The 25,615-nt window shown below is 37.1% G+C and overlaps 1 protein-coding gene and 1 long non-coding RNA gene across 8 annotated transcripts; one reads left to right on the top strand and one right to left on the bottom strand.

The window, feature by feature from the left end:
• Positions 1-310: 310 nt before the first annotated feature.
• LOC122296361 lies at positions 311-2,517 on the top strand. Its single transcript, XR_006238468.1, has 2 exons — positions 311-590; positions 2,058-2,517. It is a non-coding gene; the product is annotated as an uncharacterized LOC122296361 (long non-coding RNA).
• A 218-nt stretch (positions 2,518-2,735) lies between these two features.
• On the bottom strand, positions 2,736-25,615 carry LOC122296358. 7 transcript variants are annotated; one of them, XM_043105976.1, is made up of 16 exons: positions 25,215-25,614; positions 22,189-22,279; positions 21,967-22,051; positions 21,666-21,735; positions 20,887-20,947; positions 19,554-19,623; positions 18,388-18,433; positions 17,987-18,239; positions 17,705-17,910; positions 17,507-17,581; positions 7,016-7,085; positions 6,737-6,817; positions 5,723-5,802; positions 4,338-5,613; positions 4,021-4,146; positions 2,736-3,199 (listed from the first exon to the last, which is right to left on the bottom strand). In XM_043105976.1, the coding sequence occupies exons 1-14, from the start codon at positions 25,331-25,333 to the stop codon at positions 5,535-5,537; spliced, it is 1,386 nt and encodes a 461-aa protein (XP_042961910.1). In that variant the 5' UTR covers positions 25,334-25,614; the 3' UTR covers positions 2,736-3,199; positions 4,021-4,146; positions 4,338-5,534. The 7 variants fall into 7 exon arrangements, with proteins under 7 accessions (XP_042961910.1, XP_042961908.1, XP_042961909.1 ...); XM_043105974.1 differs by having other exon boundaries at positions 21,666-21,750; positions 25,215-25,613; XM_043105975.1 differs by having other exon boundaries at positions 20,887-20,956; positions 25,215-25,613.

The following is a 25,615-nucleotide window of genomic DNA, read 5'->3' as shown; positions in this document are numbered from 1 at the left end:
GAGTCCTACCCTACCTCGGGACCAGAAATCCTTAGGTACTGTTTGGTTAATTAGAATTTTTATCTTAAACATAAAATTTTTATATCATCATTATAACTTTTCTAAATCTCCATACAAAATATAATAAATAATTTAACATTTTTTTTATTTTTTTAAATCTTAAAATAATAATAATATTAAAATATAATATTTTAATATTTAATCTTAAAATTTAAAATTCTTATATAAAAAATTTCAGTGGTCGAACATAATCTTAAATAATGTCAAAAAAAGAGATTTCCTTTATAGTTTTGCTACATACCACCGGCGGACGAAACCTGTGCGAAACCGGCTGACGTGGCACGTCAATTGATATTAAAAAAAACTAAAAAAAAAAAAAAAATAAACGGGGAGGGAAATCAAAAAGAAGACACCCTAAGCTGAGCCGAGCGATTTGAAGCAGAGAGAAATCCAAAAATGCCCAGAGCTCTGAAAAGTCTTGTCTGGAGCTCGCCGGCGTGGACAAAACCGGTTGTTGTGGTCGCCGTTCGTCACACATTCCAAATCTGAGTTTGCTTCTTAGTTCTTCCACTGATTCAGTAAAGATAGATGTGAGTTTTGTTTTTTGTTTTTGTTTTTTCTGTTGTTCTATTCTTTCCTTTTACACAAACCTGGTTTAGTCTTGCTATTCGGTTTCATAGATTTTTAGTTCTTCCACCTCGTCGTGGGTTGGATAAACGATCTGGCCTGCTTATTTCTTCCACTGATTCGGTAAAGACGGATGTTTTTTTTTCTCTTCTCAGCTATGGTTCTTAATCTTTCCTTTTACACAAACTTGGTTTAGACATCTCGCGGTTCGGTTTCAACGCTAATAACAATAATAAATCAACAAGCTGCTCGACTGGTACAACCTGGAGTCAGCCACGGAGGTTTAGAATTTTCTATGCTGCCAAACACTTGTTAGATTCAAAGCACCTTTCTTTTTCTCTCCTTCCGTTTATCGCCGGCGAAACGAGACCTAATTACTATTTTCGACTGAGAATTTAAGAGGGAACCAAGCTTCGTCTCTTTTCGCATTCAGAAAAACCAAATAACAAAAAAAGGAGCAATTTTTTAATTCGACAGCTAATTTTTGGAAAAAGAAAAACAGAAAGGGAGCTTTTTGATGCAGAACTTTGCAGTAACATCATCGATCCTACTCATTGAGTAACATTTTGACAGTCTTTTCCTTCAAGATAGGTGTCTCTCTTGTATGTTTTTGTTTACTTGGGTTGCACCTTTTGTTCGTGATGATTGTTCGTGATTGTTTAGTATTGACTCTGTATTGTTTGAGCCAATAGAAACAGCATTATTTTATTTCTTCTTCTTTTACAATATTTCAACCCACAGCATCGGACTCATGATGCAACCAATAACCCTGATTATACCACCACAACCTTCGATTTCAGGGGTGGTGTCAACTCATAAAAGCACTGCATATATTACCTTCTAAACTTATCGGCTAGATTCTTCAATTCAATATTGGCTTAATATCATAATATTTTTAAATTAAGATATGATTAGTGGGATCTTAACTTGCTAGGTGATTTTATAAACTTTTGCTATTGCTTTCAATCTTCTTGGGAAATGACTAAAATCATTTCAAGGAAAACATACGAGCTCATTCCTACATTGTTATGTATCTCAAGACTGCTGCTAGCTTTAGAACACCTTGATTGATGTAAAGTCATTATCATATTAGTCATCCTTTGCACCTGACTCAAGACAATTTGCACAATTTCTAGATGGATTGTTACTAACTCTGCCCATGCGTGTAAATAAGGAAGATTATGGCTTCTGTGTAACATTGTGGAATAACTAATTTGGATTGGACTATTTAGCCACTTTCTGTAACATTATTTTCTTTTTTGGTTAGGAGTACTTTCTCCTTTTTGAAAGGGTAACATTTCCTACAAACATATTTTTGGTGACTTTTACATTTAGTCTCTTTTTGTGCCTCATTTTGACTGTGCTTTGTGAATGATGCATTAATTATGGTTTTCATCATCTAGTGGTTCTTTTCTTGTGCTCTGTTTCAGAGTTACTTGACGTCAGGGGTGTGCAAGTATGGAAGAGCTTGTAGATACTAACACACAAGGTGCAAAGCTTCAGGAACCTCTATTCTAGAGACCTGTCCTACGAAATTCCAATAAGCAACATCCAAATTTTTTCTAGCAATCATGCATCAAGCACTAACATTAGTCACTAGCCTTTTTTTGGATGGACAGCTGCTTTGGGTAAAAACTGCTCCAAACCTTTTTTTGGTTACCAATTTCAAGATGGGATGGGACCTCCAATTCCTCTCATCACTACAAGCTCCACAACGAGTACAAGAGTTTGTGTATTGGAGCTGTGTATTGTGTATTGGAACCAATGGCTATATTATATTGGACAATTATTTGTAGTTTTGGATAGATAGCTTTTTATTTGTAGTTATTTTTGGATGGTATGAGACTTTTTGTGGAAATATGATGTTGGTACTTGGTTCCAGGTGTTTTATATGTGAAATTTCAAGCTTTAGAAGTTTAGAATTCTTCCTTTTTTTTCTTTTATATTGAATTTATTTCCATTATTAATCTAAAGCAGCCATGGTCAGACCAACGCTACATTCAAATCAGAAATAGAAAATTCATCAAAGCAATGTTCAACATGAGTCACATTGATTTTTGCGATTATTTTGTGATTAAGTACTAAAGGAAACTCCTGACAAGATCAAGAAAAAAAAAAGGAAAGTGTTTCAAAAATTGATTTACAAACCAATACACGGACTTGAGTTATACATTTGTCAGAAACACACAAACTTAAGTTTTACTACATCAATCTACTAATAACTTAGATACTGTCTAAAATACCAAACAACATATACCAAGTAGCATGACACAACAACTACAAAAGCTCAATACAGCCAGAGTAGTGTGCGTGAACGCCTTATTTTAACTTGTTGCTTCAAAAGCACCAACTCTTTCTTCAGAACCTCATCATTTCTATTGGATAGTACCATCTCTCTCTTCTCGATCTCATTTGCTTTCTTGTAGCATTTGAGTATCTCAGTGTAGCTTCAATCTTGCAAAAGCAGAATTTTTTCAACCTCAATGATGAAGAAGTCATTGATGATGATGATGACGACGACAACATATGGATGAAGGCCACATAAATGAGCAAGCAGTGTAACCAACCCTGACTGAGAAGTAGAGGAAAAGGTAAGCAGTGCAACATTCGGAGCAATGCATACCTTTAAGCAGTGCTAGAGCAAGGATCTCAAAAAGTAATGAAACTATTACAGAGAACAAGATAAAAACCTGCAGACTAGGGTAGACCAATTGTAAAACAGAGGCAAAAAAAAAAAAATGAATCAAATAATGTAAAACAAAGGGCATGTGGCAATCTGAAGGTTCATTGAACTGTATAGTAACTTACCATTGCCTCCCAACGAACTTTTTTTTATAAGTAAAAATTATTGTGTACTTGAGCAATGCCTAGTTCTATAAAATAAAAATTCTTAGTCATGAGTTATCTTAGTTCTGTACATTAACAAATCTTCTAAAACTATAAATCCTATGACTAAATCTTCTAAAACTATAAATCTTAGTTCTGTACATTTTCTTTAACACATCATTTAATTACATAAGTATCATCATCTATGAATACAAGAATATGAAATTATGAAGGTAAAAAGAAAGCTTTTTTTATAATTATACTTTCATAAAGGAAGTTAACAATTCATCCGTTAATTTAGTTGCATCTCTTATCACCAATTCATGATTAATTAATCAAACATTCAAACATAAACATATGCCAGTCATGCTTTGACATATTAATATCTACAACTTCCCATGGCAAAATTTTTCGTATAATTTCTCCTCCATTGTTATTTGGCAAATTGGTGATAAAGGCAGGATATCTCATATACATCACAATAATAATTGAAGGAAAAAATAATGAAATGAAAAGAAAGAAAAGACTAAAGCGATAGAATTATGGATGGCTACGCTACATTCTTACCTCCAACGAGCTACCATAACATGCAGGAGATGAAGGCTGCAGGGCACAATGGTTCCTTTGAAGTGATCGATGTTGTCGTACAGGTGAAGCTGCAACAAGCCTCCTCAAACGACTTGCACTTGCTGGCTGCAAAGGGTAAAAATCAATATTTAGATTAAAAAAAAAAACTGCAAAAAAGAGGAAGAAAAAAAGGAAATGACAGAAGGTTTACAGCTATTATTAGATCACAACTCTATACCACCAAGTGCTCACTAATTCCATCCATGTTGCTGTCACATAATTATTTCTTCAAAATAATGCTAAACGAGATGTAATACCTTTGCCAAACAATGGAAATCCCCCTCTCTCTTAAACCAAAATAAGCCCTCGACTTATTGGCCACCAAAGTAAATATCCCAAAAAGAACGGTAAGAACGGGTAAATTTCCACGAAAGTTCCTCCATTGAACATCATAGATATCTTGCACCAAGGAAAATTTAAAAGAAAAAGAAGGAAAGGGGAGGGAGAAATGCAGAGCTTTGGTTAGGGTTTTGGGTAAGGATACTGCGTCGAAGGGAGAAGCAGAGCTTTGGTGTCTTTCGGCTTCGAAGGCGGAGGCAGAGGATCGAAGGGAGAGGCAGAGCTTTCGGTTTGGTGTGTTGATTTCGAGTGGGAAGGGGGGACTTTCGGCTTCGAAGGTCCTTCGTCGCAGGTTTCGTGTGGTAGATTTCGAGTAGGGAAGGTGGAAGACGAAGGAGGAAAGATGGAAGGGAGGTTTGGAAATTGGGGAAAGGGGGAGCTCGAGTTTGAAATGAAATAAAAAGGGGGAAACGGAGGGAAGAGTAAACGGCATCGTTTAAATTTTTCCACGTAGGACGCGGTTTCTCCGCGGTTTCCCTGGCCGATTTCCTCTAGAGTTTTTCTTTCCTTTATTGTTTCGGTCAATGACAGGATGGGAAGAAAAAGGAAAGAGAACGCGATAATTCAATTTAAACAAAAAGTTGAAGAGGGTTGTACTCCTCTATGAACCGAAAAGAAAAGGAAGTCGAAAAACAAAATCTCCAACCAGAAAAAATAAAAATAAAAGTTAATTAATTAATAAATTAATTTAATAAATATTTTCATCTCGATATGGACTTCATGTCATGGTACAATTCCAGTCTATAATTTGTAGTCCGGCCTTTTTCCAGTAAAGCATCACAGTTAGTTTTGTATATCTTTCAACACAAAATGCTGGTTTGCAGCATCACAAGAGCTTAAAACCTGCAGACAGTCACTTCCCCTATAAAAGCTCACTGTATTTACAATTTAAAAAAAAGAAGGAAGAGAAAAGTTAACAGCTTCATACAGTTGCAACAACTGCAATTACTGTCACCTAATTCTTGTTATGTCAATTCCACCCAGTTTTGAACAAGTTTCACTGAAAAGTGTGAAACCGTATTAAAACATTCTCCCAACGTCATTTTTTACCCTCCCTATGCCCTCCATTTTGTGCTCTTAGAAAAAAAAAAAAAAAATGGGGGGCAAGCTACAACCTAAACATCATATACAGGTAAGCGCTCCTTAACAGAGATGCGGCAAATCGGGCATTTTTTACATTTCTCACAGCAGGAACTGCAATGCATTGGAAAACAATTAGCTTCACACCAGCAAAAGGAAAAAAAGATGATTTACATGAAGTTTGCATGTTAAAATATTATAAGTATCAAGGTGAAACGGCTACCTGCAAAGGATACGATGCCTGCATGGAAGCAGGACCACACTTATCTCTCCCTCAAAGCAAACCCTACATAGAACTTTTTCCTGACCAGCACATGTAGGCAACATTAATGGATGAAGGTGAATTCATCTTGTAACAAGAATTGATTTGGGAAAGAACGGACCCAAACAAGCTAGAATGAGAACATGCAGAGATGCTTGCGCAAATGCAAGAACAAACAACATCAAACTCATCACTTTCTGATTGGACAAACAAAACTAGCATAATTGAGGAAATATTTGCAACACCTTTAATTTTGGGTGAGTGATTACACCAATGAACACCACTGATTTTCAACTGGCAATCAATGCTTTCACAGTGACTAAAGCCCTCAGATATCCTAAATTCTATGATTTTCGCCAAAGACCACCTTTTGCCATCTCATTTTAATTGCTATTATGGTGAGGCTAACGAGTAACGAGTGCTTATGGACCTACAGATAAATAACACCTTTGGGACATTTCACTTTCAAGTTTAAACAACAAAATGGAGATAATTATAAACAATTTTATGTGATAAAAACCTCTCAAGTTGCAAGAAGCATCTTCAGAGCAACTGTTTTAACAAGTTAACTAGTAAGGCCCTACAGATAAATATTGGAGTTGTACAAATTCTCGAAAGTAACAAGGCTACAACATCTATAGACACTATCTATACATATCAGGACTCAATTTTTTTTTATCAGTAAAGAATAATTTTACTGATGATAAAGAATAATTTTCTCGAATGGTATTTCTTGAATATTCTTTTCAAATTTAATCTCAAAAACCACATACAGGTATTTTGCATGATTGAGCTATAAAACCTTAATTACAACTAGATAAACTAAACCCCAAGGTAAAATAAAGTTGACCAAAAACAGAAATTTAAACTAGTTGCAAGTCAATGTTTTTGGATGTATGAGGTTAACAAACGCACACAAGTTCACATTACATATCCATGCCGTTGTTAAACTAGAGGCAAGGATGAGAAGATTACATTTTGAAGTCTTTCAAATTCCTGCTGGCTGTATTTTGTGATTTCTACCTGCTCACCTAAAGCTGCTTGCAGTCTCCAAACCTGAGACAAATGAGAATCATAAATTCAACACAAAAGAACAGTAATTGTCTCATTTATAATTTAGGGAAGTAGCCGATATTTGGTAAACAACAAAATAAAACAAAAGCTAAAGCAACATAGTAAAAAATAATGTATCTATATGCATATGGGGAGATGATTATATAGCCAAAAGAAACATGCTTAGAGAATTGTGATCACCTCCTCTGCAAGATCCTTTTTAGGCATTTTCTTCACAATCTCTGGCGGATAACCACAGAAAGTGCTATACCTGGGTGGTAAATAATCAATGTACAAGATCAGCCCAATACAGAGTGCAAAGTCCTTTGAAGAATGTAGCAGCTAAAGCCAAAACACCACTGACAGAAGGCGAACAAACCATGTTTTAATGATCTGGAGATGAACGCATGTTACATGAAATTAGGAGAGTTCTCATTCATATTTGGCATCCATATACATAGACAATCTAATTTATATTATTTTAAGTACCGATAATAGGATTGTGTGTGACCAGGAGGCTTCCCTGGGCGAGATAAGGGAAATTTCTAATGGTTCACCACAGTGGAATGTCTGCTTTATTAGGGCAGCCCATTATTCAGAAGTTGGCGCTTTCACAAAATGTTCAATTTGTTGTGCTCGTTAGGAGTAATTAATGAAGAGGGTGACAAGATGCTTTGGGTTCCCTCTAGGAAAGGCATTTAGCCTGTAAGGTCTTTGTGGCAATCCCCAAATTGCTGCAGTATGAAATATGGCTCCCATAAGAATTCTTATTGTGGTGCATTTTTTTTTTTTTTTTTTTGTGGTTTGGGGGGGGGGGGGGGATGAACAGGGCTTTGAAGATAGGAACACTCTCTTCTTTTAATTTAATAAAGTTCCTGCTTATTCGGGCTATGCCTTTTTCTATTAATAAAGTTTTACTTGTCAAAAAAAAAAAAGTTTTGTTTTACTTGTTAAAAAAAAAAAAAAAAAAAAAAGAAGTTTACTTCTCATTACTTCATTTCTCTGGGCTATAGCTATAGACTTCAATGGACTCAATTCTCATGATTTCCTTGTATCATATCCTTAGCTCCTAAGTAGGTATACTCTTTTGTATACATCTAGTATACTTGGGCTATGACTATTTTGCATATTAATAAAAATCTATTTTAGTTATGAAAAAAATAATCGAAAATATAAAATTGAATCACTTTTTATGCCAACTTACTATGTGCCTCTATTCCCCATACAAGCTGGTGTGGTCAATCATATGAGAGAATACAAAAGGATTTCTTATGGGGGGAACTGTCGAGGAGTTCAAGTCTCATCTAATCAACTAGTCAAGATCCACACTCCAATCTCTCCAGGAGGGTTGGGAGTCAGAACTTTGCTAGTGTTCAATCATGCTCTAATGGGTAAATGGCTAAGTTCACTATGGCATTATGTGGGAGGGTGGTGTTCTAACGAAATCAGCAGACCTTTAATGGGGTTGGTGGGTTAAAAAACAAAGGTTGGGGGATTTTCTCTGGCCTTATCGGATTCAAGGTGGGCAATGGGACTAAGATTAGATTTTCTCATAACATTGGGTGCAGCAATCAAACTTTGAAGGCAGTTTTTTTGGAATTGTTCAGACTTCCTCGCAATCAGGAGGCCACGGTGCTAGATTCTTAGCAACTCTCCAACAACACTAGACATTGGAATCACTTTTATATTATCAGCTCAAGATTGGGATTTGGATTTGTTTTACTCATTATTCAGCCTTTTGTACTCCACTACGTTAAGTGATGGTGATGAGGATAAGATTTGGTGGGTGTTGTGCAGACGAAGAAAGTTTGAGGTTAAAACTTGTTATCAACTAGACATTTTTCTGAACAAATCTCCATTGAGATGGCATGCTGTGTGGATAGGTATGTTGAGGAAGATCCAAGCTATGGATAATTTGAGGAAGAAAAGAATCTTAGTGATGGATTGGTGCTGCATGTGCATGAAGAGTGGTGAAACAATTGATGATTTATTGCTACACTATGAAGCTGCTAGAACAGCATGGCCTCGGTCTTCCAACTTCTTGATTTTCATTGGATGATGCCCCAAAGTGTTGTAAGAGTTGCTGACTTGTCGGAGAAGTCCAAACGTAGGTCATTGCAGCATGGTAGTTTGGCGAATGGTTCCATTTTATACTGAATGTAGTGCAGTGGAATGAATATAATTCTAAAAACTTTGAAGAATGTTGATTGACCTTAGAACCATATTGCTAAAAACTCTTTATTTCTAGATGTCAACATTTTTGTTCTCTCTTTTATTCCAAATTTGGTTCTTTCTCTTATATATAGTAATATACTGCACTTAATAAAACTGACTGATAAAAAAAATAAAAAATAACATAATGTCTAATGCACATATACAGTTGACAATTTGCACGAAACTATAGTGTGAAGAGCGTGACAACAAACAGGGAGTAGACAATCACAAAATGACACATCTAAGTAGAATTTCTCAAAATCTGGTAGGACATGCACAAGCAAGCCTTGTTATTACGGCAAATGGTAAAAATAAAAAGGACCAGAGAGATGATCATAATAAAAATATAAATATAAAGGCAGAAAGAAAACTGATTCAAACATGTTACTCAAATGAAAAAAAAAAGAACAAAAGAAACATCAAGTGCAAGTTGGTAGATGCCATAATAAAAACCTCCGTACAACAAAATAATTCTTCCTGTAGCAGAGCAGCACATGGATGTTTTTCTTATTTTAATAAGCAAACGGGCATTTTTATATGGTTTAATTCCGATAGATTTTTGGGAAGCTTATAACTTTGAAATTCTAAAAGATGGGAAAATGACATAGAAGGCTCATGATTCAATTCGGGCTACGAAAGATTTGAGTTGTGAAGGGTCTCAAGAGGTGCTGGAAACAGGAACAAGGCTGCAGAATTTTATTGGCAGCAGGTTGTTACGGGCTAAACTCAGAGAATCTGCAAAGGAGTTGCAGGGAAGATGCTGGGAATTGTTGTAGCACGGAGAAGAGAAGTGATAGTTAAATCTGTTAACAAATGAAGTGCTGCGTTTTGAAGAGCATGAAGTGGACGTGAAGTGGTGTCGTTTAGTTTAATAGAACGGCGTCGTTTATTGTATTCAGAAATGTAATAATTGTAGAGTCTTTTGATACGCAACGTTTTGTGTTTTTGTACAAAGGCCGTTAAGGCCGTTACAGAGGGAGGAGATGAAAGTCTATAAAAGGAAGGGAAACAACGGAAAGGAAATGAAGAACTTAATTCAGAATCAATTCTTCTCTTCATTCTTCTCTCTTTTCTTCATCATTTTCTGGAGATTGACTATCTCGAAATAAGTCACATTTGGGTCCGTAACAGTTTGGTATCTAGAGCCATGGCAGAAGGAACTCGGTCCTATGCTCAAGTGGTGGACTCTCTAAACCATTTGAGACAGCAACAAGATCGTCAGCAGAAGCAGTTGGAGGATACTATTGCAGTGTTAGTGCAGCAACAAGAAGTTGCAAGAATGGATAGAGAGAACCAAGAAAAGAAGTTTAATGAGCTGTTTCAACAGATTTCAAGAATTTCAATCAATACACCACCTGGTATTGAGGGGGCAGAGGTGCATGCAGGAATGGGTGAGGTGAATCATCGTGAGAATCAAAGGGACAATTTTGACAGAACCCTTACTAAGGGAATTAAGCTGGAGTTTCCAAGATTCAATGGCAGGAACCCCTCTGCATGGATTTACAGAACCAACCAGTATTTTCTGTATCATCAAGTTCCTCCTGGTCAGAGGATATTTTTTGCTTCTTTTCATATGGATGATGAAGCATTGGTGTGGTTTCAAAATGCTAGTGAAGCTGGGGTATTTTGTACTTGGGAAGAATTTGTTAAGGCACTTCATACTCGGTTTGGATCAACTCCTTATGATGATCCTATGGAATCCCTTACAAGGCTTAAGCAAGGGGGAACAGCCACTAGTTACAAAGCAGAATTTGAAGTTTTGTCTAACAGAATTCGTGGAGTTTCAGAAAACAATAAACTCAGTTGTTTCTTGAGTGGCTTGCATGATGAGATAAGGTTACCAGTGAGGATGCTGAATCCTACCAACCTTAATGATGCCTTTGGGTTGGCAAAAATTCAAGAACAATACGTGTGGAGCACTAGGAGACAGTGGAGAAATAGCAATCTGGATTTTGTACAATCCAGTGCAAGTAACACCTTCATGCAGGCTCAATCTGGATCAATCTTGGGTACTCCTAAGTTTCAGCCCTTGTCCAAGATTCCAGTACAAAAGATGACTGAATCACAAATGCCGAAAGAAAGGCTTATGCTATTTCTGTGATGAGAAATATAAATTTGGTCATAAGTGTGAGAAGCCAAAGCTTTATTTGCTGGAAAGTATGGATTGGCCTACTAGTCTTGAGGAGGATGTATGTCCTGAAGAAGAACAGCAGCCTGAGTTAGTAGAAAATGAAAGGGAAGATGAGCCACAAATTGCTTCCATTTCTTTTCATGCTTTGGGAGGAGCAACAAGTCCTCAAACTATGAGAGTTGTTGGAAGAATTCGAAAGAAATGGGTGGTTATCTTAATTGACACTGGCAGTACCCATAACTTTGTGGATACTGCAGTAATTTCCAAGTGTGGTTTAAGAATACAGCAGTCTCAATCAGTACCAGTGAAGGTGGCAAATGGAGATGTGTTGTTGAGTGATGGGAAGTGCACTGATGTGGAGCTGCAAATACAAGGTACAAAATTCAATCTGGACTTTTTTACTCTCTCTTTAGGAGGATGTGATATTGTTTTGGGGGTACAATGGCTCCTATCATTGGGACCAGTCCTTTGGGACTTTGTTCAAATGAAGATGGAATTTACCTATAAAGGGGTAGTCACTTGTCTTAAGGGCTTACCCTTTAACCATACTTCTGTGCTTGATGACAAGGAAGTATGTAAGCTCTCTTCTATGGAGACCAAAGGGGTATTTTTACAAATGATTTCTGTTAATCCTGAGAAAGAACAGAAAGTGAGTTCTGAAATTTCTGATTTGTTATGTCAATTTGGGAAAGTTTTTGAAGAGCCTAAAGGGTTACCACCTAGAAGGAGTCAGGATCACAGAATTCAATTAAAAGAAGGATCAATACCTGTAAGTGTTAAACCATATAGGTATCCTTTTTATCAGAAGACTGAAATAGAGAAGATTGTTTCTGAGTTGATGCAGTCAGGAGTTATAAGGCCTAGCCAATCTCCATTTTCTTCACCTGTAATTTTAGTGAGGAAAGCTGATGGTACTTGGAGAATGTGTATGGATTACAGACTCCTTAACCAAGCGACAGTTAAGGACAAATATCCAATCCCGGTTGTAGATGAGCTGTTGGATGAACTCTCTGGTGCAACAATTTTTTCTAAATTGGATTTGAGGAGTGGGTATCATCAGATTCGAATGAAGGAAGAGGATATTGAGAAAACTGCTTTTAGAACTCATGAAGGTCATTATGAGTTCCTTGTGATGCCATTTGGACTCACTAATGCACCTTCCACCTTTCAAGGTCTTATGAATGATATCTTTAGGCCTTTCTTGATAAACTTTGTCATTGTTTTTTTTTGATGATATACTGGTGTATAGCAAGGATCCTGTTTCTCATTTGCAGCATCTTACAACTGTGTTGCAAACATTAGAGAGTCATCAACTATATGCAAAGAAAAGTAAATGCAAGTTTGCTTCTTCTGAGATAGAATATTTAGGTCATGTAATTTCTGAAGAGGGAGTGAAAGCTGACCCTAAGAAATTAGAATCCATGATCAAATGGCCTATTCCAAAAAATGTGAAATCCTTGAGGGGTTTCTTGGGGTTGACTGTTACCAAACTGTTACGGACCCAAATGTGACTTATTTCGAGATAGTCAATCTCCAGAAAATGATGAAGAAAAGAGAGAAGAATGAAGAGAAGAATTAATTCTGAATTAAGTTCTTCATTTCCTTTCCATTGTTTCCCTTCCTTTTATAGACTTTCATCTCCTCCCTCTGTAACGGCCTTAACGGCCTTTGTACAAAAACACAAAACGTTGCGTATCAAAAGACTCTACAATTATTACATTTCTGAATACAATAAACGACGCCATTCTATTAAACTAAACGACACCACTTCACATCCACTTCATGCTCTTCAAAACGCAGCACTTCATTTGCTAACAGATTTAACTGTCACTTCTCTTCTCCGTGCTACAACAATTCCCAGCATCTTCCCTGCAACTCCTTTGCAGATTCTCTGAGTTTAGCCCGTAACACAGGTATTTGAAGGGAATTGTGGTTTTTGAAATTAGGGATTTGTGACTTATGTCAGGAGCTTGGGGTGTGATGAGCGAGGTCAACCATGAGCAAAGAATGAAGGGGTGAAGACAACAAAAAGGATGGGGACGCTATGCTGTGGAGTTTTACTTTTATTGAAGCTTTGCGTTTTATCCTTGCTGGTTGTTAGTCTATCCCACGTGTCCTGTAGCACGGCAGTGTTAGCAATGGAGTCTGTTGGAGGGTTGTTATCGATTTTGTATATTCATATAAATAGGAGAGGAAAGAAAGAGGGAAGATTATTCTGAATTGTAATCTCTGGAACTTTCCTTGGGAGGTTTAGGAATTGCCTCGAATGAATTCCTGGAGTGATGAATGTATGGACATATCAATTTCAGTAAACAAGATTCAACCCATTTCCTTTGCAATTGTCATCTTCTTTTACAATCCTGCTTCGTAATTTACCGAGGTCCATAACAAGTGGTATCAAGAGACTTTCGATCCTAAATGGCTGAGTATACAAGATCTACACAACAAGAAAACTTGTTTTTAATGGAAAAGATTTTGGATCTAGTGCTGGAGATGAAAGAAATAGTGAACGGAATGAAGCAAAATTGCAAGAGCATGCAAGAATCTCTCGTGGAGTGGCAAGACCATGAGGACGATGAACACTTGGCAGCTACGGATTCAAACATACAATCGGTAGTGCATGAAGAAAAGGGAACAAAGGATGAAGATGAAGTCGCGGAGAATGGCGTAGAAACAGCAGCAGCGGGGGAGGAGAGTGTGGCGGTTTACACGGAAGTTACACCCAAAGAAATACCTACTTCATCGGTTCTTAGAAATCCCATCTTATTTTCTCAACTCTTAGATTCCCCTCTCAGTGTTTTGCTTGCCTTCATTAACTCGCCGTCTGATATTGATCTCATGAAAATGGAGCACTTAATCTCCGAGATGCACCTCATCAACAGCGTCGAAGATTCTAAAAGGCTGATTGATCGTAGATGCAGTGATGTTTTTTTACGCCTCATATGGCATCCCCCATGGGAGACCCACGCCCTCGAGTGGCCTCCTCTCACCATTGAGAATTTTTTGGACCAAAAGGAGCCCCTCGGCAAGGCATATTCCATCCAAATGATGAATTTCGGCATCCGCACATCCTTGAGTGGCCTACTCTCACATCGCAAGCCTACTTTCCATCGAGCCTTCACAGCCAAGGTTTGGGAAATGGAGTTTGTGGAGCGCAACTTAAATCTGACAGTGAGGCACCAGGGTGAGTCTGATCTTCAACTGGAAAAGATGAATGTGTACTACAAAACCACTGTGAACCTAATCCAGGTCAACATGAGCATTAATGGTGTCCTACCGTGTTTGACAATTGGGTTAGTGGCGTATTCAGTCCTTATTGTGGTGTTTGCAAGGCAAGGGGAAGATACCGAGAATTGGACTGTGATTGAGATGTTAACTGGTGTCCTCGTAAATTTAGGGGATTGTATAATGCTTGTTTGGCATCATTGTTCAGCATTCCAGTCGTATAAATGTGCCTTACGTCGTCGTCGAAGTACCTTGTTGGTTCCTGGAGAGGCTTTATTACATCAGCAATATGATCCTGAGATTGCTGAAATTCTTGGAAAGAGTCAAACATACAATCACCTTTTTGGAGGGCATAGCAAAGGCCATTTTCAGGGACTCTACAAAGTAGTTTACTTTGAATTGACATCTGAAAGAAGCTTTTCTTGGGATAGAGAATGCAGGAGCTTCCATTTCTCCTTCAAAGATGATTTGTTTATTAGTCTCACAACGACGTCACGTGCTTTGTTTCCTTGCATTGCCATGGAAATGGCGTCCAATGAATCCACCAGAATATGTAGTTACTGTGACAAAGCTATTCCATATTCAAATATTGATTTGCATTATGCCCATTGCTCCTGCAAACTAGAAAGATGTAAGAATTGTCGTGACATGACTCCAAGGAAATTTCCTGAGGAATACTTCTTAACATCCATGCTCCGGTATCCTGTTCACAGTGTAGTGAAACAACGGAACGTGAAATGTTATCAAACCACAAAGATGAAAATTGCACACAGCGGATTTCAAGAGATTTCAGTTGGAAATTCTGCTCTTGTGTGGTACAACATGGTTGAACAAGGTCTTGTTAAAGAACAAGTGTTTTCATTCCGGCTCAACGGTAAAGCAGAGGAGGAAGAGGAGGGTGAAATTGTCCTTGGTGGTGTAGATCGCAATCATTACAAGCGCAAGCTCACATATGTTCCTGTTACAAGCAAGGGTTATTGGCAGTTTGGGTATAATTCTTTCTTATTTGGGAATCACTTGCTTGTCTACCTAAGGCTAGCTTTGGGGATTGCTAGACGATTTTTGTGCAGCTACAACACCTGGTATGATCCAGAGTATGGGAAAATGGTTGACATGACTTGCTACACTATAGATGTTAATTCGCAAGCCATGGTAGAAATAAAGTTTCTATTAGTGTTCTTAATCTTGAGGACAAGATTCTTTAACGGGGGGAGAATGTCAGGAGCTTGGGGTGTGATGAGCGAGGTCAACCATGAGCAAAGAATGAAGGGGTGAAGACAACAAAAAGGATGGGGACGCTATGCTGTGGAGTTTTACTTTTATTGAAGCTTTGCGTTTTATCCTTGCTGGTTGTTAGTCTATCCCACGTGTCCTGTAGCACGGCAGTGTTAGCAATGGAGTCTGTTGGAGGGTTGTTATCGATTTTGTATATTCATATAAATAGGAGAGGAAAGAAAGAGGGAAGATTATTCTGAATTGTAATCTCTGGAACTTTCCTTGGGAGGTTTAGGAATTGCCTCGAATGAATTCCTGGAGTGATGAATGTATGGACATATCAATTTCAGTAAACAAGATTCAACCCATTTCCTTTGCAATTGTCATCTTCTTTTACAATCCTGCTTCGTAATTTACCGAGGTCCATAACAACTTACCAGAGAGAGAGAGAGTGAGAATAGAGGTCCGTGGTCAAAAAGACTGGAAAATAGTAGGTTAAGTGGGGTTTCAAATAGGGTAAGAAAAAAAAAAATTGGTTTGGAGGTGTAACAGGAAGAGATTTCAAGCTCTTGGATGGTCAGGACTGTTTCACAGCAAATCTGGAATTCTGGCAGATCTGGTTTTGTAAGTTTGGAGGCTAATGAAAGGCAGGTGCCACTACAGTTTTTATCATATGAATTTTTGCATTCTAATGGTAAGTTATCAACATCAAATGGTATAGTTCAAGAATTAGGGAAAGAAAAGGATGAAAAAGATAGATCTAGCCATTCCAGCAAGTATTTGCAAGTATCAGATTCAGATTTTCTTGGCAATACAACTTGCAGAAGAATTGCATCATAGATCAAGAACAGAATTGCGGTAAAACGTTCAGGAAACTCTGCATTACATCAATATTTATAGAAAACTAATCCAAAATTAAACCCAATTCTAATAATAATTGGGGATTCTAATAAATCCTTAGGGGCCACACCCCCTGGTGAAAAGCCAATGATTTAACTAGTTCCGTATAGGGAAACTTCCGAGGATGAGGTGCATGGAACCGGGGTTTACTCTGCAGGGAGGGTCCGAAGGGCCCTGCCTTGGAGAGGTTCCCCGACATCATAAAAAAAAACATTAAAAAAAAAAAAAAAAGACTAGACTTGGACTCTTGATGAGACTTGAACTTTCAGTAAGACTTGACTTCAGATGACTTCAACAGTTGAAGCTCTGACTACTTAGTTGAAACTGAAGAATTTTAAGACCATAAATGATAGGGGAAAAACATAAAAAATATATTAAATCCAGATTACGATCAATGTACCCAAACTTTAGCCCATACCCAAAAATCTGAAATTTACAAACCGGATCCTAGTCACTTGCATTAAAAGCAAGCATTTTCTATCCCATGAATATCATACCTCAAGGAACAAGAGTCAATTAGTTGCTGCAATATGTTCACCTTCAGGACTCACATGCCAGCAAATTTATTTGACCTTTTTTTCGTCAGTGATTTTGCATCTATTGCTAAATTTCTTTCTTATAATTTTCCTCTAACACATCCAAATTTTCTTTTAAATTTCTAATTCACTCTTTTGGATATAAATCACAAGGATACAAAGAATTACAAGGGGGAGGAAAAAGTGAAGACTTGCTGACAGGATGTATTTAATCATTCAGTGCATAATTATGTTATCTTTTAAAAATATTTTGAATGCTTATCAAAATGATACTTACCCAATCACATATGTTCACATAAACAATCAAAGCATGCCGAGATATGGCAACTATTTTTTAAAGAAATAGTCAAAATAATTGCATCGAATCCATTTCTATTTTATAATGAACAATGACCAGCTTACACTTTGCCTTTCATAATATTTGCATATAATCCACTTGCAAATTCCAAATCAAAAGTAAACAATACTAACCCAGAAGCCGCCTGCTGTAGAAGCCGGGCCTGTTCTTCTCGACTACCTTCATCAATTGACCACCAACCCAAGAGCCTGTTATTGAAGACTTTCCGATTAAGAATCAGTTCGCAGCAAATTCAATGATTGCAGTATTGATTCATATGTTCAGAGTCTTGCCTATTCAAGATTTTCTAGGGAGGGGAAAGAAGTCCTTACCTGGAACCATGGTGCAAAAAGCCCAAGCAGTCATGAGCTCTTTCAGAAAATCTAAAATATAATCCTGTGCCAGCTCCACTACGACGTAAGAGTACAATTTTCTCCCCCAACCTAGAGGCAGCAAGAAGTAGACCAACACCTTGCAGGAGAAAAAGTGGAGAGAAGAGAACTGGCAGTGGTATATGCTTAGCATCAGTAGGTGTTCCCTGAAATCAGAAACTGTTATAGGTCTATTGAGAATATATCCCAAATACTAGTCATTTCCACAACTTAAAAACGCACCTCTAAGCGCATACAAAGGAGGATTTGAAAACCAATCACTGGAATTTTCATGATATGGCCACCAATGTCCTGCAGACCGCACATTCTATCTTCTTCCTGCTGATCATCCTCTGGAGAGACTACTAAACCACTGTGCCAGTCAAGATATCTGATAGTCGCAGAAGATGAAATAGCTTCCCTTGTGCGAGAGTTACTATGAATCATCGGATTAGACCACTTCGTACAAACAAGAAAGGCAAAGCATTCCGCAATACTGTAGTTTTTTTAAAACAAAAAAACAAAAAAAAATAAGAAAGGTTCAGAATTTCTTTGGCATTCAAAACCTTGAATATAAACAATGAAATGTCAATGTCCCAAGTAACTTTGCTAAAAAAGTAAACATTAAACAATATAATGCTTACCCAAAATTTATAAATAAGTCCCACCAGCCAAGAGCACCCACATCACCTGTTACATCATGTGCACGAGTACAATGGATCAATTTAATGTATACAGACAGTATACTGCTGAATAATGAACAGAAAGCAAGATACCATCCAAAATGTGACAAACAACAGCAATGCCTAATTACCGAAGATTCTCAGTCCAAAAATTAGTATGATTCAGGAATCTAGAAATTCAAGTGAATTAAAGAAAAATTCTCTGAAAAATCTAACAATGTATGCAGCAAAGATACAAATGCACAACAAGACATCCAACACGCCATGGACGCGTAGGGCTGTCAGTTTTTTACACGACCCGCAAACCCAACATGTTATAATATGGTTAGATTTGAGCATTATCAAGTTCTCATTTCACCCAAATTTGACCAGATTAATTGTGTCCAAGTGACCCGATTAGCCAAAAAAGACAAGTCAATCGGTCATGGGTTAGTCAGTCAACCCGTGACACAATTGACCTGCCACATTTTTTTTCCCAGAAATTGAGTTTGAGACTGAAAAGTATGACACTTATTTAAGTATTTTCTTAATTTTTCTTACATAACCTTTGCCTTGTTATCCAATAGCAAGAATAATTAATTTTTGTGAATATTTTTTCCTTTTTTTCGTTTTTAATTTTTTTACAAGTCAAATGGGTTGTATCAGGTCAACCTAACCGTACACGATCCGGATAAATAAACGGGTTGTGTCAGGTCAACCCGTGAAACAAACGTTGTTGAATTTTGGTTCAGGATTATTGACTTGTTTAATTATTTGAGTCGGGTTAACTCAAAATGACCCAACCTGATTGACAGCCCTACATGGACACATGGAAACAATTAAATAAATAAATAAAGAGCACAGCGGGGAACCTAAAAAATGCCACAATGAGGCAAATAAGGTACATGATACATGGTACATGTGCCTTCAACAAGGTACATGAGTCAAATGGGATGTGTCATGTAGATTTGGATGGCCATAAAAATGGTGCTACTTAATGCATGCGATAAATGTGCAAGAGTCACAATACAATGGATCAAGCAACTTCAGCCTAAAGCCAGATCATGAGACAGCAACATAAAGCTTATGAGAGTGTACTGCATTTTGTTGTAGTAATGCTGAATATTATGGGGAGTAAAAGAATTTACCACACAGCTTCAGGAGGGTGAAGACTGTAGCAGCAGCAAAGAAGACCATGGATATCGCCACCCAAAAGTGCTGCAAGCAACACATTGGCAGATACTTTAGTCCTTTCAAATGTTCATTATTAATTTCAATAATGGTACTTAAAAAGTGAACATATGCGGAGGAAGAAACCCAGATTATTTTCAGAAATCCTCGACAGGTTCACGGCCAATATCAAATCAACAGTTCATATTCCAAACTAACACATTCAAAAATTCCCTAAGTTTGTGATCAATATACTTGGATGTTAAAGTTAATATCCAGACATGCATCACTTACAAAGAATATGAAAAGAAAGCACAGGCAGACTGGATGTACCCAAATCATTTTGACAGACGCACTTCCAAAATTTATCCAACAGTTTATGTTAAAACCCAATGAATGTCATTAAATGAACAAGAGTTTGACCAATCCTGCATTTTTCTAACAAAAAATTACATTTCCATGAAAAAGTAAATTTATAGGAGGCATAATTTTGATATTGGAGACGAGCAATACTTACTCAGTATCAGACACCAAAAAAAAAAAAAAAAAGGAACAGAGAGACAAAAGAACACATGAACGAAGGTTGTATCTTTCAATTCTTCCCAATGCAAAACTCAATCCAACTTCAGGTTATTCATACCCATTTGATGGGTTGGCAAGTCTACGTAACCCCCCCCCCCCAAAAAAAATAAAAAATAAAAAATTGGAACGGGGAAAAAAAACTACATTGTTTCACCCATTATATCCGTCTGCAATATCTACAATGTGGCATGGATTTCATTGCAAAACTTTCTATTATAAAGACTAATTTTTCTCCCTATATAAACTTCAAAAGATTGTAAACTTCCAGCATGTCATAAGATCTTGAGGTTTAACACCTCAGAACATTCTTTGGTCATCTTGTTTCACAAACATTCAGCACTGGTTTGGTTATACAAAACCATACATTCTCATCTCATTTGATATAATCATTACAACTTTCCCAAACTCTCACACAACATATAATAAACAATTCAACTTTTTCAAATCCCAAAACAAAAATGATATTAAAAAATAATATTATAATAATATTTTATTCAACTTTCAACAAAACATCTCATCTCATCTCATCTCATCTAAACTGCGTAACCAAACGAGGCCTCACATTCTCCTCATTAAAATAAGTTTATTACATTAAATATGTTAATATAGCTAGGATTGTTATTCATAAAAAAGATAGCTGGGATTGTCATATGAATCGGTGAATCCACAATAAGTAGTAATCATATATGGAAACCAATTGAACATTGAGTAACTAATCAATAAACCTACAGGAAGTGTCTGCCATACAGCCTCATCACTCATGCTTTCTTCATCGCCAGGCATTAAAGCCCTGCACATTCTGAAAAAACAACAGTTACAATGCCTGAACCAGTGAACTATACTTATTTAAAACAAATTAACAGTAATTGATGCAATGTAAGCATAAGGTTATACAGCCCCATGACAGTGTGTCGAACCTTTGGACAAGTGTTCTTCAAAGTGTCATCCTTTTCCCCTTTTTTGTGTGTGTCAATAACTAAGCTTCCTATTTTATAATTGAGCAGTAGAGGCAATAGAGGCTACATCACAAACTGTGCAAAAAGTTGCAATTACCATATTTAGAGGGAAACTAATAATGACTGTAGTACTAACAGTAAAACTATTGTGCTACATTCAAGGAAAATTGACACATCACCCATAATAAGGAAATTTTTTTTATAAGTACCCATAATTAGGAAATAAATTCAGTCTGTAAAGGATGATCTTTGAAATTCAGGAGGAAAAGAAACAAATTGAAGACCAAGATACCGGGCAAGAAAAACTCCCGTGGGAAAACCTTCTTCCTTCCACCAAACTCTGATCGCAAACAAGATTCGTAAATCTGGATTCAAAAATGAATCCCTAATCTCTCAACCACTCATAGGAGAGATTCTATACTTTTCAGTCATCTTTCACTTAAGAGAGAATATTTGAGCAGAAGAAGGGTTCTCGGTTTTATGGATTACTAAGAGAATTAGGGGACCTACTCGATCAGTGTCATCGGGCATGATCAGTGAGAAAGAAAATACCTGAAATTATCAGCCAGAATAATTATTTCAAGTGCCAGCAGGGGAAGAAAGACCATCTTCAAGTTTACAGCTGCAAAACCATGAACTGTATGAAAAAGTAATGCATTAATTAGCATGATGAATCACTGGATAATTGCAAGCCCAGCAACCATGAATTAGCTTCAGATGAGGTCAATATGTCAGAAACCAAATTCATTCCCAATACATGAAAAGATATATGAAAGCAAAATAACTGGAAGGCCTTAGAACTAGTTGTCACAACCAATCTTTAATAACCAATAACAAGGTGACAGTTGTTTACCATAAATGCTCTCAAGATATACACAAAGGAGTAATTCAAACGCTACAAGCAATGGTGTCGCAACAATTGCATGGCATGGTGCCCACTGTCCAAAAAAGAGAGATTTTATTGGCACCCATTACATATCTAGATCATACTTTTGAGATTTATATTCACAAAAGTAACAAGGCAATCAGTCTAATGAAATAATCTTCAGAGCTGTAGATAAGCATAAAGACATACATTACGATTATGTGGAACTGATGGAGCAGGTAATGAGAATCTCCCTCGGGTAACAACTGCATGAAATATCCAAAGCGGGAAAAAAATAATCCTGCACATTGATGTCAATACACATGGTAATTAAACTTCTTTTTTTTTTTTTTTTTTTTTTTGGTGAGGGCGGATTTGGTACAGTGAGAGTATCAAGAGCTCTAGATTGCTAGAATATATCCCTTTTCAGGGACTAAAATCAGAACACGGTACAATTCTTACATAAATGCATTACAATTCTTCTCTATCAAGCCCCAAACCCACCTTGCCTGAACCACCCTAGCAGCCACCTCCACAGCAGAGGAAGGAGCTTAGAGTGTTAGACACATCCCTTCCACCCCCCATCGCCATGTTTCCTCCTTTCCAATCTTCTTCTTGCACCACTAGATTTTTCTCTAGACATTTTAAGGATAACTTTGAAAGGTAGATCTACAACTCCAAAGTAACGTCCTCCCCACAAGCTCCAGCGCGTGAGCCACATACGCTGGTGCTAACGCTTATGTGGCTTATGCACAACCCATCCCCACCTAAAAACATCCCTTCCCCCCACTCCTTCCCAACCACGCAAGAACCCCACCTAACCAGTATATCTTTGTACTTCCTTTTATTTATTTATTTTTTTAATTTTGTTTGCCTTATAGGTGTTCAGAAGCTTGATCGACTGCCACAGTTGAAGTGTCAAGCACTCTCTCAACTTTTCAAACTATGCTGGTGCTCTCTTTTGCTGAGAAGTGGCTTTTATATGGCTACCCTTATCTGAAAACACTTGGGTCACAGATTGAAGATCTTCAGCCATCATCTCAATAATTCAAACTCAATACACGCCTTTCTGCTGCAGGATTACACCTACAACATGTTTCAAAATAATCCAACCAAAGGATTGCTTCAACAACCACGCTCATGGCTGCCAAATAGGGGAAATAGCCAATTATTTGACGTCACTTCCCAATTGGGTTTTGTTTTCTCACTGTATTTGTTGTTTTGGAGTGTTTGTTGGACCTCACCCCTCCTAATGTATTTATCTTTCCTCTAGTAATAAAATTATCCTAATCGGAAGGGGGAAAATCACAGCACCGCACCGCACTAGTTATCCCCAAACTATTGAAAAGGAGGGAATTGCATAGGAAAGTTTTGGCATGTTTTTTCAACCACTTCATACACAATAAGCACGGACTGAATATGGGAACAAATCACCATTTTTCTCTAAACCTGGTATAATGTACAAGTTCCTTCTCAGTTAATAATTTAACCAGCCAGATAAGTTGTTCTGCAATACATTAAGTTTGAATACAGCCATAAGTCAGCTCAATCTTGGTATAAATCTTTAAGAAAAATTCTACTTATCATCTTGTATACCACACACTAACATGTGATTTGTCATTTTTTTCCTCCTATTTAAACACACACATATTGAAATGTAAATATATGTGTTTAAACAGAAGGACAAAAATGACAAATCACTTGGTAGTGTGTGGTGTAGGAATGATAAGTAGCATTTCTCAATTTTTAAACACGGTATGCATGTTTCTCAATTAATAAACTTGATATGGAAATACTTCTCATTAGCATTTGTGAAACTAGATGTCATTCTAGATTTTCGCCTCAAGCGTTTTGCCACTTTGACTAAAAGTTTCATAAATTTTTTTTTTTTTTTTTTTTAAATATCCGTGGGTGTCTGGGCCAGCTTATGTGCACCTCAACTAATCCCACGGGACCCTAAAGTTAACAGCTAGGTAAACTTCCAGTGGCCCTAAGGGGACTCAAACTGGTGACCATTGGGAAGCAAACTCAAAACCTGACTAACTGAGCTACCCCTCAGGGTTATAAAAGTTTCATAAAATTGCACTTTGATTATTATAATTGTATGCTATCCTAATTAACTCACAAATAACAGATAATAACTCCATCTTCAATTATTCCAACGTGTGCTTATAGTCTATCTAGGTGGGTGTGGATGTGCATGTCCACATGCGTGTGCATTGTCATAAATGTCCATAATTACCAAATCTTTGGTATCCCATTGTTTATGGTGATTTTCATAGGTTTCAGTTCTCTTATAATACAATCTTTCCAACACAATTGAAGTACACAGCAAAAATGCAAACTTGTAAGGACACATGATCAGAAAGCCTAACTGAACTATACAAGTTATCCCTAGCTAACAAAGCCATACTACAATAATCTAGAAGACGATCTGCCATACGTGTGAGCATTAGCATATTGCTGCTTGAACTGCATTTGTGAACAACTCCTTTGGATCAATAGAAAGAGAAATCCATCCAACAACTGAGAAACTCAAATTTACCACATATCTAACCCAGCGATAGATCCATTAAGGAGCTCCTGGTATAGATCAGATGATTCTAAACCATTCATGATTTATCCCAAACTAATACGAATCCTTCATTGCATGAGCATTTTTGACACAATTAAATTTACCGCCAACGCATCAGACTAGAAATTAGATGAGGCTAATTAACATATTTTTCTCACTAACTTGTTTGAGAATTTACAAGCATTCTCCAATTACATTGTTTTGTTTGATTATTAAAAACAACCGAATACACAATTCCACAGTTAAGCTAATCAGGAAATAAGTTTTTGCACTTGGCTACCAGTTTTTCACCGTTAAAGGAAAAAAAATCTGAAACATTCTGAAAACAACAGGACATTAATCTGTAGGTCCCATAATTCATTTTCTTCACTAATATTCCGAAGGAGAGTGGGGTATAGGTTTGTGGGGTCAACTGAAAAAACAATTTTTACGAGGTAAATAACGAAAAATAAATTAAGCCCATGAGCTCCTACATCAATTAATGCCCCAAACAAAAGGTCAAGCAAAACCCACAAAATTGTAACACTCTTCCATTCCACTACCATTGCAAAGAAATCAAAATCCATTACCAAACCAATAGAAACCAAACACCACAAAGAAATATGTATATATCTACAAATAAAATTTCAATATTATTCCCTATAAATATAGGGAAACTGACCACCAGGAGTAGGAGACGACATGGTCGAGCTTGAAGACGAGCAAAAGCGTGAAGCACAAGAGGACCCCATGGGCTGCCACGGCCTGCACGGACTTCAATACTCTCCGCCAACTCGTCATTTGGAAACACAGAAATTCTCAACTTTTAACCCAAACCAGAAAAGGAGAGAGCTAGGAATAATCCCCGAGACGGTCCCTTCCTCTCTGAAGAGCTATAAGCTGGCTTTCTTGGAGGAAAGACGAAGGTTTTCAGCCTTCAGTGGGTGCGAGGAGGGAAAGGAATACATAATCAGTATTAATGCTATACTATCTCTTTGATGAATATAAAAACAAAACGCATTACTGCAGGTTTCACTCTCTCTCTCTCTCTCTCTCTGTGTGTGTGAAGATTTTGTGTACTAT

The sequence above is a fragment of the Carya illinoinensis genome, chromosome 15 (assembly GCF_018687715.1).
Source record: "Carya illinoinensis cultivar Pawnee chromosome 15, C.illinoinensisPawnee_v1, whole genome shotgun sequence".
NCBI classification, from domain to species: Eukaryota; Viridiplantae; Streptophyta; class Magnoliopsida; order Fagales; family Juglandaceae; genus Carya; species Carya illinoinensis.
The sequence above is the reverse complement of the archived record's forward strand: the minus strand, read 5'-3'. Positions and strand labels throughout refer to the sequence as shown.

Excerpts from the sequence above, each read along its gene's own strand:
- LOC122296358 (XM_043105972.1), bottom strand. The coding sequence starts at position 25,333 with ATGACGAGTTGGCGGAGAGTATTGAAGTCCGTGCAGGCCGTGGCAGCC. Across the intron at positions 18,240-18,387 it reads GACTTATTTATAAATTTTGG|TATTGCGGAATGCTTTGCCT; the intron begins GTAAGCATTATA and ends AAAAAACTACAG. Across the intron at positions 17,582-17,704 it reads TTTTTGCACCATGGTTCCAG|GCTCTTGGGTTGGTGGTCAA; the intron begins GTAAGGACTTCT and ends CTTCAATAACAG.